The 16135-nt window shown below is 42.5% G+C and overlaps 1 protein-coding gene across 1 annotated transcript in view; it reads left to right on the forward strand.

The window, feature by feature from the left end:
- Positions 1-16135, forward strand: part of pcdh11 (protocadherin 11) — a gene marked incomplete at both ends in the record, with an annotated part of 109586 nt that overhangs the window by 39141 nt on the left and 54310 nt on the right. The window contains one exon of the mRNA XM_083686690.1: positions 5419-5478. Coding sequence (XP_083542816.1) covers positions 5419-5478 — 60 coding nt within the window. The remainder of the gene's footprint in view (positions 1-5418; positions 5479-16135) is intronic.

The raw sequence follows: 16135 nt of genomic DNA on the forward strand, positions 1-16135 counted from the left end.
GAATTGTTATACAGGTTTTCAACCAGCACTTGTATTTATTTTATTCCAATTGCAGATGAGCTCATTCTGGCATGATTCCAAAAGTGCTTGTGTTTGTGGTTTCTTTTAGCTAGTTTTACCTTAATCTTGTACACAAACTAAGTACACATGGAAAATATGATAAACACACAAAACTGAAGGGAGAAATGCAGCCGTGTTTTCCGTGCCTTGTCAGACTGTCTGTCTCGGGGTCTGTGTTTCTCTGACTGACAAGGTCAATCTAATAAAATATGGCAGGTAGGGACCTTGACTGCCTGGTAGGGTTTTTGCCATTAAAACAATATTCAATCAGTCTTTGATGTCTTTTTCGCCTGAAACCACGCCTTATAATGATTTCAGGTAGACCATTCAATTTGAGATGTTGTGTTGCTTGAAGCTGCATCAAAATAATTGTTTTGATATGTCCTGGTTTTATTTGGCACTGACATTAATTGGAAATGATTCTGGGGAATGATGAAAAGTACTTTTTGAGGTATGTCGACTAAAATGAGCCACAGTCCCTTGGCTTACAATTATATCATTTTAGCCCAACATCAGGCACGCAGAGTCAGTATTTTTGGTAAAAGTGTTGCGTGTATCGTGTGTCCTTTTAATTACATGTCCAAAGCAGCAGATAAATAATAATGCAGGAATTGAAAGCAAAAGAAATGGTCTCAGAAATGAAATTGCTAATGGGTGTGCGTGTGTGCGTGTGTGTGTGTGTGTGTGTGTGGGGGGGGGGGGGGGGGGTTCTGTGGCAAAAATGTTCTATTGTAGGCAGAATGCTTCTCTCTACAGTATGCCAGACTTACTATTTTTGCTTCCTTAAAATTGTGAAAATGATCATCACCATTCAGGGGTTACGGGACTGACAGGTTCAGGTAAAATCGGTCCAGCTCCTAGAGCTAGTACACTGACACAGGAATACAGCTATCACACAAACACACAACTGTAGGCCTCCGTTTAGATCATATATTACTGGATAAGATGAGTTACTTCTGGCATTTTGAGAAACCAACGTGCGAGAATCCTTTTATCGTAAAATAGTCCAAATAGACTTGTTGTTCTGCTTGTTATAGTGTCTACAGTATATACACTATCTGTCATAGGCTTGTGTCATGTTATACAGCACCACTGGCAAGGAAAGCTATGGAGAGTGTCTTTTTTTTTCTTTTTTTCGCAGATCAAAAACACAGTCACATGATCAAAGGGATTTGATAATCCTAGAACTACAGCACTGCTTTAATCCTAGTGAGAGAGATATTTGTTGTTGTTGTTGTTTTTTTTTAAAACAATGTACCGCGGCAAACAGAAGTAGAAAAGCAGGAACAAGTGATGGAAATGCAGTTTACTAAATGTAGCGAGGCACTTTTGATTGGCAGCCAGGAAGTTGATAATACAAAGCCTCCTTCTATGTGCCTCCTTGTATGTGCAGAGAATACCAGTGGTTGTCAATGGCCTCAAAAACACGAATGTGCCAAAAGCCCTGTCCACTTTGCACTGCTGCTGAATAGAGCTCTTGTGTTTGGGTCTAATGGGGAGGCTGCCTTGAATGTGAACAGTCTGCTACACCTGGGGTAGAACCACACTGGGCAAGCTAAGTCAGCAAGTCTCCACCAACTCTCTCAAACTCATGTTTCCGATATAGTACCATTTTCTCAGAAAAACACCTTTTAATAGCCTACTATATATCACATCGCATTGTACACATCGGTCTAATCAAATTACAATCACCATCCTGTCTCTGACAAAAACATCAATATGTGGTGCAATCCCTCTCAGATGGACAATGTACCAAACCACAAGGTTGATGATTTGTAGATTTGACAGTCAGAAGACTCTATTACATTCCAATTACATGTCCATTATATTCCGATTTCATAATGAATACAAACCATATTCATACTGCATATATGATACATATTAATACATAGAGATAGCTGCACTGCGTCTATATTGATTAAATATTCATGGATGAAATATTCATGCATTACATTTAAGCTTCTCTGGAGCTGTAACAAATGAACATGCCCTCCATGAACAGCATTGTGTTGTTCTACTTAAAGAATGAAATGTGATTTTAATGCTGTTAATCCTGTTATAAAAAACATACCAGACTCATTAGGCCTACAGCCTGCGGAAACCTTTGCATGTGCGTGTGTGTTTGTGTGTGTGTGTGTGTGTGTGTGTGTGTGTGTGTGTGTGTGTGTGAGAAAGGGAAAAGGGAAGCAAAGGGATTTAGATTACCTAGGCCTGCTCCCCAATAGTCGACTAGTCGATTGGTCAGTCAGACCCCTGGTCGGCAAAATGTTGAATGTCCTTGCGCCAAAGACAACCGTTATGAATAACGCAACAAACTCTTTATGATAACTGAATATTGCCCCCCCCAATAATGCAGTCGGGTGTCTGTGTGGTCCCGTTCTCTAGTGCATTTTACAGCTTGTCAGCCCCTCAGCCCCTCAGCCGCCCAGCGCAGATTTACTTGGTGAGGTTTGTGCTCGTCCACCTCTCCTCTTGAACTGAGCTGAACAGAGAAAATAATGCCCACAGCACAAGTAGCCGTATTCTGCTGTTTCCCTAAAGGCACAAGTTGGCTGTAAAACGACAATTTGAGGCAAGATGCATTGCTAAACTGTCTGATCTCCTAAAGTGCAATCTGTGCACATCTCCTTGTTGTTTTGGGTGAATCACGGGGCTGCCTCACCATTTCACTAATCACCTATGTAAAACGAGGTAGCCTAATCGATGGTAGACATCATGAATAAAAATAGGCAATTTGTCAGCATGTAGGCCTGGAGAAAGAGCTTCATCATTAGGCTACAGGGTGAGGGCTGTCTACACAAACCAACAAGCGGTGTCCTATCCACTTGCACTTCCCTATCAAAAGACACCTACTGTACATGCCCGAAATCCTTGCCAGTCGTCCCATGTGCCTTTTGTGCATTGCCCTGGCATTGCCCACCCATTCAGGCTTTGTAACATGGCAGCATTTCAAGCGTATAAAGGACAACCCAAAAAAAGTTAAATGCAAACTGGCTTGTTCTGACACAGCTACCGCTATGCTCATAAAGCGGGCTATAATCAAATGTCCTGTCTTCTGCAGTTATCTTCATTAATACATTGATATTTTAAATGCTCATAATTAGTTTCTGATTCCTCTGTAGTATCGGAGAACGTGAACTTATTCTTGATCAGCGCTGAAAGTCAAACCACTGTATTTTCTGATGGTCCAAAAAGTATATTTAAATAATGAATAACCTGTCATAAATTTGTTTCATCGGCTATGAGTTTGAGCTGGCAATTATGACTCGACCAAGCAATTTCTTGGTCGGATACAACCCTAAGATTATCTATGGTCTCTATCAAACTTAAACAGCCCACTCTCTTTCTTTCAAAGCCAAATATTGAACCTGATCTTCTACAGTGTCTTTTTTTATTAATGTATTCATCTGCGAATGTCCAAAGACTAACTGAATAATGATTTTTTTGGGGAGACTATATATTGTTGCACATCTAGGAATACAGAAACATACATCTCATGTAACACTGGCTTATTATCAACCCTTAATTGAGACTTCTCACACAAGTGAAGAAGAAAAAAAAAAAGAGGTTCCTACAGTACCACTATGAATGAGCTCACCAGAAGCAAGACGCCTGTGGGAAGCTGGCATTTCAAAGAACTCCCCTGTGTACCTTCATGGCAAACTGAGAGTAAGTCCGATTCTGCACAGATAGATTATTATCAGCCTATTGCTTCACCCCATACAGGTTTGTTAGAAGTGACTGGAGAAAACTAGGGTGAACTACTCCTCAAAAAATGTCTTACAGAGTACCTAAGACGTTTTAGGAGATCCGGACCCTTCCAATGCAACACAGTCACTCATATTATTCAGTCGGATTTGCCATAGTTAGTTGTACCAGACAACAGTATCATCCACATAAAGCACCAGACGCTAATGGCAAGCACTGCTTAACGGGTGTTTTTGATTTGCAAAAAGAGCAGAGAGGTTATTAGAAGCGATGCTGACATCAAAGTACTTAAGTAAGCACGTCCTCTAGTTTGCCCTTCTATCCGGAGAGCACATACCTTTAGCCGTTGGGTGCCCACCTATGTCAGCACGGATCAGGTTATAATTTGGGATATTGCTTGGGAGAAGCTCACAAAATTAACTGAAAAAATTAACTGAAAACTGAAAGCTCACAAAATTAACTGAAAAGTGTTACTGCTTGTAGGAACTCATTCATCGAATCAATCCGCCTTCCGAACCACACACATGTCCACACGTATGCAAGCACACACACACACACACACACACACGCACACACACACACACACACACACACACACACGAAAAAAGAAACAACATGTCATGGTTATATGTCTGTTCAATTATTGTGTCATGGTTATAGTTAGAGTTAGAGTCTGTGTAGGGCGGAAATTGTGTCCACTAATTCAGACAGCCAAGCTCGGCCATTTCCACATTCATATTTCATGAGGTAGTGTTTATGCTGCAGTGGAGCCAGCTTCCCTCGCAGTCGTTGCAGACTCCTTAGGTTTGCGATGAAATATAGATGTTCAGAGTCTGGACAGTTCAGTGTCTCCTCTCTTGGTGATACCATAAGGAACCCATTAATGGTGTCAGAGAGCATTAGCCATACCACGGGAAGATAATTGGATATGGGGACATAACAGGCAGCACCTGCCTGAAATCAACACGAACTCCCAGGAGGTAGCTTCCAGGGAGGTTTGCGAGGGCCGCTCATTCCCCGTTGTGTTGTGTTGTGTTCAGTTCAGCGTTGCTCTTTTCATTTGAATCTGAGGTCATCTCAAAATGGCTTTTGTTTGTTTGGGGGGGGGGTTATTTTCGCTGCCATTGTGAGTATGCACTTCCCATCCCGTATAATCACAAACAGCAGGACCATCTGTTGTTGGGTTGTTGACTTACCTTAGCATCCTCGGCTTTAAAGGGTGCTTGCTTTTTTGTATCTGAATGATATATTGTGGTATTAACAGCGGAAATCATCAAATTCAAAATCTGTGTGAAAGTCACTCCATATGTTATGTGAAATCTTTTGACTGCCAAAGTAGGATTGTTATCTTTTTGGAAGGAAACAACAACAACAAAACATATCATCATACCCACTTTGAAAGTGGGTTAAGATTATATTGTCAAGATAAAGATTTACAGTGTGACTGTGAGCTGAGCTTACTCTTGAATTAAGCAACTGTTAAGACTTGCCTGTTGATGCAGGGTCACTTTAACCATTATATTGTATAGTGGGCCTCGGGAGAATAATGAAAAAACATGAGCAGTCTTCCACAGTACTGTCACAAATGTTTTTCTGTTTGTAATGGCCCTCCACAGAAAGCATGTCCCTGATAATGTGTTTCTCTTGTAGAATCAGGGCCAGACGCCAGAGAAGGCCTTTAATACAGTCCCTACCACTTGTCCTCATAAGGTAAGTCCATGCTTTCTTTTTATGATAGAAACTGCATTGTTCACTGAGGGATGTTTTAGCTGATGGATTCAAAAAGCATTATTGCTGAGTGTTACCTGTTAAAAAACATTGTTTGTTGATTTGTCAAACAAAAAGCATTTTGGTGACAGCCACAATCCCTAAGTAAGATCGCAGTTAAAGACAAGCTAAGGGATATCGCAACTATTTCTGAATTTTTTAAACTTTAAAAAAATATGTTTTTAAAAATCAACTATATAAGATGACGGCATAAGGCAACACTTATTTAGTGTGACATGAGAGGGATAGATTTATTCAATGTGAATTAATTTTTCCTATGCACAGTTAGGACTATTGAAGCAATCATCACACTTTGAACCAACTTTTTTTACTCTGATCCAGTTCCTACTTGTGAACGTGATAATGTGTTATGTAGCGAAATTCACACCATTTCGGTTCACTTAGCCAAAGTGTAAAATATTGGTCCATGTCCTTTTCTGGTTGACTAACGCAGTCAAGGGGAGAAACTCTCACAGACTTGGTACAAGGAAACCAATGGAGGGACCTCCGTCTGACAGGCTGTCATCAAGTGGTCATCCCAAACACCGCCTAGAAGCACTAATGCACAGCCAGCTTTCTAAAGTGACTTCAGTGGCATTGAAAGCTGCAGACGGTGTTTGACAGTAAATAATACAATACGATCCTGTCCCCTGTCATTGTGAAATAATGAGAACGGCAATCAGCTTTGTTCTGAGTCGCGTCAACACAAAATGATACTCTAATTGCCGACATGTCCTTCTCGTGGACCTGAACTGTTCATATTCAGATCACCTCTAATGAGACACTAGTCTGAGCAATGGACCTACTGATGACGCCTGTGTCCCCGTACACCAACTAAAGTTTGCATATACTATATACCCGTCCTTGAAATTTAGGGAGCGTTGCAATTCCCCGTGTCGCTGTCAGCCTCTCTTTTAAACAGCTGATCTGGGCCGATGTGACGCGGGAGCCTCACAGATTCGCAATTGTGTTAACGTTGAGCTGCAACCAGCAGAACATAATCTCCTTCTCGTCGCCTCACATTAGCGTCCATGATCCGCACAAACCAATATGCAGAGAATGCAATGGGCCATAGGGTAATTTGGAATGTCACTCAGGCAGGATGAAACTATAATGAGTAAATGGGTGGATATGATTTGTATAAAAGGAACATCTGATTATACGGCACTTAGAATATTCCCTATTTTCTTCCTCTGCATGGTAAGCATCCTCCAAAAGAAAACGAACGAACAGAGGGCTTTCTAAACGGTCGGCTCTGTGATTATATAAAGAGTGTGAGAGAGGGAGAGGGAGAGAAAAGGGGAGGGAGGGGACGGGTGGGAAGAACACTAAGTATACATAATTGCTTCTTGACACATTGGCCAAATTCTGCAGTGCCAGGATCTGAGCAAAGATGATTAACGGCTGTCCGAGTGAGTGGGCAACTTGGCCGTCCAGGGCTTCATGGTTTCCATAGTGACAGTTCTCCAAAGGCCATACATTGCATTCTTACAATCTCAGGGGTCTACACATTGTTAAACTACAATAATAACTCACATTATATGCATTGTCTGTCCACCAACTCACTTCTTATTCATCCCAAGACACTTTTTTTTCTCTTTCTTCTGGCAAAAAGCTAAAGACTCAAAATATTGCTACCCGTGAATAATTGAACAGCAGTTCACCTCGCAACTTCAGTAGGTGTGGGGCAACTTGGGTAAGGATGAAGTTAAAATATTTCTGACAGTAGAGGCAGGCATATAGTGCAATTTTTATGATGATTCTGGATAACATTGTGGATAACATTTTCTTTTCTTTAATACGGCACAATATTATACAATGAAAGTCCATGGCTTGTGCATAATGCAGAACAGAGAGGCAGATGGCAGATGGAGAGGGCGAGGGATGGGGGTGGGGTTCATCCACCTCTCCTCGTATGGGGTGCGTTCTGCACCTTGTCACTGCCAGGTTCCTGAAATTAAAATGGCAAACAGTATGTGACTCCATGATGTCACTTCATCATTATTTTTTACGATGGCATGCACACTTTTTTATTATTTATTAGATATTATTTTCAGTAGCATGTGTGTTCATTAGCATACTTGTTATTGTATACTAGTATGCTAGTATGAATGTGACACACACAATTGTCATAAAGCCCTGATGCTGAAGCTCGTGGCAGCATTTTTAAGCCAAGGGAAACACACTAGTGAATAAGTACCATCTTAATGATGATTCATACTGTATAATAAAAAAAAATCCCTCTAGCACCCAAACAAGAGCCTAGTCATGCAGCAATTAAGCTTTGTACCATGCTTAACTCAAGGCAGCAGGCTATAACACATACACACACACAAACACACACACACACACACACACACACACACAATTCATGTGAGGTAAACGTGATCCTTGAAGACAAGCCGTAAACATCCTGCTCCCACTCACATGTTTCCATTGTAGTGCCTGAGGTGGCATTGGTGGACATCCTCGGACAAATATGTAATGTGACTGAAAAAAAGACAATCTGAAAGGTCATTTGTGACCTCTGGGTCCGGTCTTGTGCAGCATCTGTCACTAGTGAGCACAGCATGTCCATGTCAAACGGCAAAAGGTAAGCTGTGCTGCATGCCTGCCACATTATAAGGGAGGATATCACACACGGTAGGCTTGCTGTGGCGACACCTTTCCTCTGCAGTTGTGGCTTATCAGCAAAGCTTTCATCTGCCATATGTGTCATGACTGGTTGCAGGTACGCAGTGACTAGTCACAGTCACCAGTGGTAGCTGGTGTACATACATATTGTATGAGAACTATGACTGTAGAGAACTTTGGGTTACATACCTAACCCTGGTTCTCTGAAGGACATGAGGGAGACATCTATGGGATATGCACTCCTGCGTTCCCTATTCGATGAAACCCTATTCAATCACGCCTGGAACAGGCCGGGAGAACTGACCAGACCCGACCAGTCTAGACTAAAAAGGCTACTGCGATGCACGCCCATTTAATTCTGTGAAGCACCTCTTCACGAGTCTGTTAAATCAAGTTAAATCACAAGTCTGTGTCAATCTTGCGAGATGTCTCCCTCATCTCTGTCAGAAAACTGAGGTTACATAACGTAGCCCAAAGTTCTGTTTTAAGTCGACTCAGTTAGACATCTCACTCTGGGACATTTGCATAACCCCCCAAAAAATTGCCAAAGCCTTGAGAGAGTACATGGAAATGTACCCAGTTCACCCTACTCAAATCCTTCACCAAGGACCGTACAGTATGCGCAATAGAAAATGCAGTGACATCTAAGCGGTAGAATCTCAAGAAAGTGTGAGGGGAAGCCCAATTGAATGCAGCACAAATCTCAGAAACATAGATGCCTTTGAACAGAGCCCAATACGTGGCAATCCCTCTAGTGGAATGTGCTCGAACTCCCAAAGGGGCATGCAGGCCTCAGATCTGTATGCTTCTGCAATAGCCTCCACAATCCTGTGGTAAAGGTACTGTTTGGATAGTGCCCTACTCCGTGAGGGGTTGGCGAAACACACAAACAGTTGATCACCTCCCCCTCATGCCTCGAGAGTTTCCAGGCGCCTATCCTCCAGAGAAGAAAATGGAGGGAGATAGAAGGAAAACAGTTCAGTGGCACTACTACTGTCCGTCATAGAAATTACTTTGGGAACGAACTTAGCGTAAGGACGTATCGCCAGGAGCCAACTGAGTGCATGAAGGATTCACAGAGAGCGCATGGAGGTAACTGCTAACTCATTTGGCCCGGGGTCAAGGAAAGCAACACAGCCGTCTTATAAGACAAAGCCTTAATGTCAACGGTCTCCAAAGGCCCAAATCGTGCGCCCCGTAAGCGTATTGAGAACCAGCAATAAGTCCCAAGATGGGACAGATGGCCTGGAAACCGGACGGATGCGGCGTGCTCCATTCATAAAACGACCCAAGGTAGCATTGTGAATTGTTATCGCGAAGCACAGATGACAATGTGCGTATTCCTGAGATACGGTAAGATATATGGTACAGCGGCCTTTGCCGTAACATCTCCAAATATTCCAGATGGTGTCGTCATTCCCCTGCTATGGGGCCTCCTCACTACAGTAAATACACTCCCAAATGCAGTCTGCCTGGTACATGTGTTGCTCTGAGAGACAACAGATGGTCGCTGCTCCAAAGCAGCAGTTCTCGTGCTACGGCCAGGAGCTGCTAGAACGTGTCCCTCCTTTGCGATTGACCTACGCCACTGTGGACATGTTGTCTGACCTGACGAGGACATGATGTCCCTGTAGGAATGGACAAAAGTGCCTGAGGGCTAGAAACATGGTGTAGAGCTCAAGAACGTTGCTCTATGGGCCGTGCTCATAGAGTAATAAAGAAACCTTGAACCTTGATAGAGTTTGACCATATGCCGCTCACTGAACGTCATTCATGAACGCATCTGTCGTCACAACTTCATGTGAGAGGACTCTCCCCATGGGGCATCGTTTCAGCAGGAGGGAGGGGTCTCTCCAATGCTGCAGTGCCGTCAGGCACACTGCAGAGACAAGCACGCATCTGTGCCGATGCATGCCATGAGACACATCCAGTGGGAGTCGTGGAGAGTCGCTGGCCAAAACACCTCGAGGCATAATGTTAGAGAATACGGTGGGGGAAGCTCGAGCCGAGGCCGAGTCTGGACTCAAACCGACAAAGTTTATCCTTTGGGTCGGCGTGAGTGAGCTTTTGGCACAGTTTATCCTGAAGCATAGGACGAGCAGGTGCAACACCAGGAGCGTTGTGTGCTCTGCTGCCTGTTCAACCAATCATCAACCAATCATCCATGTGAGTGAGGACCCTCAAGCCACCCCCCCCAAGGGGACAGAGACAGACTGAATAGTAAGGTTAGATAGTTGTAAGTCGTACCCTGGGAGGCGAACCTCAGAAATCTCCTGTGTGCAGGACAAACTCTGAAAAAAAAAAGAATAATAGAAAGAATAATCTTTTATGTCTACCATGGTCATCCATTGATTGGAGTGAATAGACTCCAACAAAATGTGATGTGTGAGCTTTCGGCAGCACCTAGCTCTGTAGGTGCTGCGACTGTATTTCATTGCAGAGGACTCGGGCCACATTCCCTTGCGCAGTAGACTGCACGATACCTGCAAAATGCAGAGGAGGACCCATAAACTGCAGTCTGTATCCCTGTTCGACTGCACACACGTGGTACTGCTCCATTTGGAACGCCAGTGTCCCCACCAGCTCCGCGAGGGGAACAGAGGGTCCCTACAGCGGCAGCCCCAGTGACGTGTAACGGCGCCCTGCCCTGTGGAGGGGACAGGGAAGATCTGCCTGGCTTGAGGGCCTGGCTGGTCTGCCTGTGAGTTTTATTTTGCAGGAACTCTTTTCACCGTCGGCTGGTGCGTCTTTGTGAACACAAGGGTGAGGGAGCTCGGGGGAGATGTTACGGCGTTAATAATCGGTTGAGGACTGTAAAGAATGAAATGGGCATGCATTGCAGTAGCCTTTATAGTTTAGACTGGCCAATGCCAGTCATGCAAAGTGCTCCCAGCATGACTGAATAGGGTTTCAGCGAATAGAGAACATGAGTGCATATCCCATAGTGAGAAGTCGAACCTAGTCTAGACTGAAAGAGAACATCAAAAGTTATTGACAAGATTTTCTCTCTAAGAGCATTGGGAATGTGTGCAAACAAGTTACTATACATGGTTTGAAGATAAGGCTTGTATAAACAATTATCCAATTTAATGAAAGTAAAAATGCTGCTTCAAAGTGAAGACCTAGTACCTAAGATACTATACTATAGCTATGATGGTAGTTATATGTAATTACACTCAGAAGTGTCATGCCTTATATATGCCTCTCCAGATCTACAGTACAAGACTCGCTTTAAATTATCAGAACATGAACACTGAAATGAAATATGAAACAAAAGTAATGATATACTGTATGTACTGTAACAAAAAAATCATTATTTTCTCAGTCATTATTTAGAAAATGGTTTACTTCTGAATTGATGGCATTGTGGTGCGCAAAGTCAGAATTCTTTCTCCATAAAGATTGGGAGGAGATTTATTCACGCCCATGTGATTAGTATTCTGAACATCCTCTTAGGACCATGCTGGCTCTCACAATGTTCTTTTTGTAATGGTTTATGAGGTTGTGGCAATCCTCAGGGGGATTGCTAGCCGCGACCAGCCTTACTTTTTAAGTAAAGATGTCACCTCCCCAGTGCCATGATTCCCACAACAAAGATTAATGATATCAAGATATTTGGATGAATGAAATATGATTTAAGCATCCACCTTGAAGTTGTATGCCAACAGAATCTAATTTTGACCAAACCTATGTGTATATGTGGAACCAATCAATATTAAAAACATGTTTAAATTGTGAAACCCATACTGTATTGAACATGTGAATACGTTGGACATACAGAAGTCTGTATGAGAGCCAGCATGGACATACAGTATCAGTACAACATAATATTTTGAAACTTTTTTTTAATTTATTTTTTTAAGTATTCATCAGTCAAAAATCATATACTGTATGTCTCAGCTATGTAAACTGCAAATTGTGTGAATAGCCTGCACCTCTTCCCAGGTATACCTATGGTAACAACCTCTGCTTCCTAGCTCTCCCAAACCATTCTATATTTCTCCCCCGGCCTCGGTTAAACCAATCAGGGATTTAAGTGCCTCACATCCAATCAATTACATCCCAAATAAGTGCAGGCCCCTTTGATATGGAATCATTTGTCAAATCACCACAGATGGCAGAGGGCAGGTACCCTTGTGTCAGAGGCTGTATCCACCTGGAGATCTTTTTGCCCGGGTGTACTCTCCCGCTGCCCCCCCAACCCCAACCTATTAATGGGATGTCATTGTGTGCTGCTAGAATCTAGTTTAGCCCCTGTCCCATAGACGGCTAACGCATTAGCCTCTTAGCCTCTTTAACGCTTAATCCAAAAGTCCAGTGAAAAATATTATGCCTGGATAAGCACATTTATTCAACACATGTTATTAAAAGTGTTGTTTACTCTTGAGTCGTAATCCGCCCCATGATAGGGTGCTGAAAAATGAAAATGTGTGTGTGTGTGTGTGTGTGTGTGTGTGTGTATCGTACCATTTGTAAACCGTCACCATAGTTTTCAGTTATGTAACAATGCCATTGCATGTTGTGGGTGACCTGCTGTTGAAGCCACATTCACATTCAGGATTGGTACTGTTGGAGACGGAAACTGACACAGTCGTATAAACACAATTTATGGTCGGTGGACCCTGACCCTAACCCTTTCAATGATTTGGTGTATCCAAACTTTTCTAAAGTTTTATTTTTGTAGAACTTTGAATCTTAGTTTATAAAGACATTAATCAAATACAAATTCAGAATTCATGGATACAGCCATATATAAATCCTGTTTCTTTTAATGATTTTATTCATGAGAAAATTATTATTCAATGCCTTTGTGATTCAGTTATATTCCAAGCCCCCTGTTATAAATCAATGCAATGCAGTAAGATGACACAGACACCAGGCTTCTGTTCTTTGTACTAAGACAAGTTCTATGTGTAGTCTACTGTTTGATATTCAGTGTTCAGAATCACTCCTCAGATGAACATACAGTTGTGCTACTCTATCTCTTACTGACAGTACAAAGACTAACCAATATCAAAAAAAGATAGATTTTCAAAACTCCATTGAACCGTGTAGCCAACCAAATAGTGCTCAAAGGACCACATGTTTTATCAACCTGTTCTGGTGCGAAGACCTATCTTTTACTGGTATGGTTTTTAGTCGTCAGCATTTTTTTGGTTTTGCTTTACTACTGTACAATAGCAATCTTACTGAGCAGTCGCTGGGGACTGTTTGACTCATTTCATGTTAACAAATCCTCTAAATTAGACACTAAAACAAATAAGTGCCACTTCATTATTGAGGGTAATCGTACCGTTTACAATGTGAAGTACTTTCCTAGTTGCTCTTGATATTATACTGTATGACTTCTATGGCAAGGGCGGGAACGCTTAGATGAGGAAAACAAAGCAGTGGAGATCTACAGTGCCTGTCTGTATAGTTTCCCCCCTTGCTGTTTTATCATGTGTGTTTTTTAAGTCTCATAAGTGAAAATAAGGGATAATTCAAATCCAAAGTCATTCAGTTTTGAGAGAATCACAGTCCACAATTGTGGTTGTGAGCAGCCTTAAGCAAGTGTATTCAGTGTTTCTCATTATCACACACTGGAAACAGCGGAGTAGAACCCCCTTGTAAAAGTGTGACTTTACTATATGTCATGAATAATAATTCCTATGTGTTACTGAGCTGTTTGTCTTGGGATATTTCTAATGAGTGCTGGGTCGCTCCCATAGGCCTAAAAGCAAATTAATGCTTCTCAGCTTCACATAATGTCTGTCTTCTTGATGCTTTTTCTTTGTACAATATCCTGTGCTCAAGTTGTGCAATAATTTGTGTACAGCTTTTATATGTGTTTCGTCATTAGAGGGATTGCACATATGACAGCCTTGTTTGCTCCAATATGCCATGCAGATTGTGACGGTTGTAATTTTCATGGTTTGGTTTATTACGAGGCATTCATGACTTCTGAAACCACCCCTTTAGCCTCAGATGGGGAAATATCAAACTGAAAGAGCAGCGGAAATTGCATTAGTATAAAAATCATTAAGATGATATACGTAAGTGTTATGAGCAAAAAGATCGTGGCGTGGCACAGCTTGGGATATTTTCTCTGCATATTTGATTCCGCTGTAGTCTATAGAGATGTAAACCTGTCAAGGGAATCACAGCCAGCATGCTAGAAAGACATAAATACAGATAAAAAAAATAACATAACCAGTAGATGACCTTATTGCACACAGCGTCTGCCATCCAGAACTGATATGGCCTTTTTTTTGTCATTATTAACATTTTCTGTCAGCATAAGGGGATGCATTTTAGGTTGATGAAGAGTCCTCAGACTAAATGTTAAGGAGGCCTCCCATGGCGAAGGACGCATCGCCGTTATAATGAGGGGGTGGATGTGGGTATGTTTTACTACATATGGACGTTCAATGGGAGTGCACTGAGCACAGGGCTTGCTATAATAAGCCATTTACCAATGCAATGTAACACTGGGCACTGTGAGAACATATGTTAATGTGTATTTCTGCAGCCAGAAAACAGTGTGATGCTTGGAAAAAGCAGACCATGAGAGAGGCGTCCTGGAGCATACTCTTGCCGCCTACAAAGATATTACTATGATAGATACAGTATTATTTGGGAAATATACTTTTGGCAGAGAGAAACTTTGTTTTGGTGGTGCAGGACCCCAATGGCTGAGCAAGCTGGGGAAGAGAGACAGTTCTATCACACGCAGCTTTGAATTACATCAATGACACATTTTTATCATGCTCAACTGCCAACAAACTGACATACACATACAGTGCAATCGTAAAGTATTCAGACCCCTTCACTTTTTCCACATTTTGTTATGTTACAGCCTTATTCTAAAATGGATTAAATTATTTTTTTCCCCTCATCAATCTACACACAATACCCCATAATGACAAAGCCAAAACAGGTTTTTAGAAATGTTTTATAAAAAAAAATAAAAAAACTGATATCACATTTACATAAGTATTCAGACCCTTTACTCAGTACTTTGTTGAAGCACCTTGGGCTCTGGCTGGGCCACCCAAGGACATTTAGAGACTTGTCGCGAAGCCACTCCTGTGTTGTCTTGGCTGTGTGCTTAGGGTCGTTGTCCTGTTGGAAGGTGAACCTTCACCCCAGTCTGAGGTCCTGAGTGCTCTGGAGCAGGTTTTTATCAAAGATCTCTCTGTACTTTGCTCCGTTCATCTTTCCCTCGGTCCTGACTAGTCTCCCAGTCCCTGCTGCTGAAAAACATCCCCACAGCATGATGCTGCCACCACCATGCTTCATCGTGGGGATGGTATTGGCCAGGTGATGAGCAACGCCTGGTTTCCTCCAGACGTGACGCTTGGCATTCAGGCAAAAGAGTTCAATCTTGGTTTCATCAGACCAGAGAATCTTGTTTCTCATAGTCTGAGAGTCCTTTAGGTGCATTTTGTCAAACTTCAAGTGGGCTTTCATGTGCCTTTTACTGAGTAGTGGCTTCCGTCTGGCCACTCTACCATAAAGGCCTGATTGGTGGAGTGCTGAAGAGATGGTTGTCCTTCTGGAAGGTTCTCCCATCTCCACAGGGGAAGTCTGGAGCTCTGTGAGCGTGACCAGTGGGTTCTTCATCACCTCCCTGACGATGGTCCTTCTCCCCCTATTGCTCCGTTTGGCCGGGTGGCCAGCTCTAGGAAGAGTCTTGGTGGTCCCAAACTTCTTTAAGAATGATGGAAGACACTGTGTTCTTGGGGACCTTCAATACTGCAGAAATGTTGTCGTACTCTTCCCCAGATCTGTGCCTCGACACAATCCTGTCTCTGAGGTCTACAGACAATTCCTTCAACTTCATGGCCTGGTTTTTGCTCTGACATGCACTGTCAACTGTGGGACCTTATATAGACAGGTGTGTGCTGTTCCAAATCATGTCCAATCAATTGAATTTACCACAGGTGGACTCCAATCAAGTCTTGAAACATCTCAGTGTGAACAG

Source organism: Argentina silus (genome assembly GCF_951799395.1).
Source record: "Argentina silus genome assembly, chromosome: 15".
In the NCBI taxonomy this organism is placed as follows: Eukaryota; Metazoa; Chordata; class Actinopteri; order Argentiniformes; family Argentinidae; genus Argentina; species Argentina silus.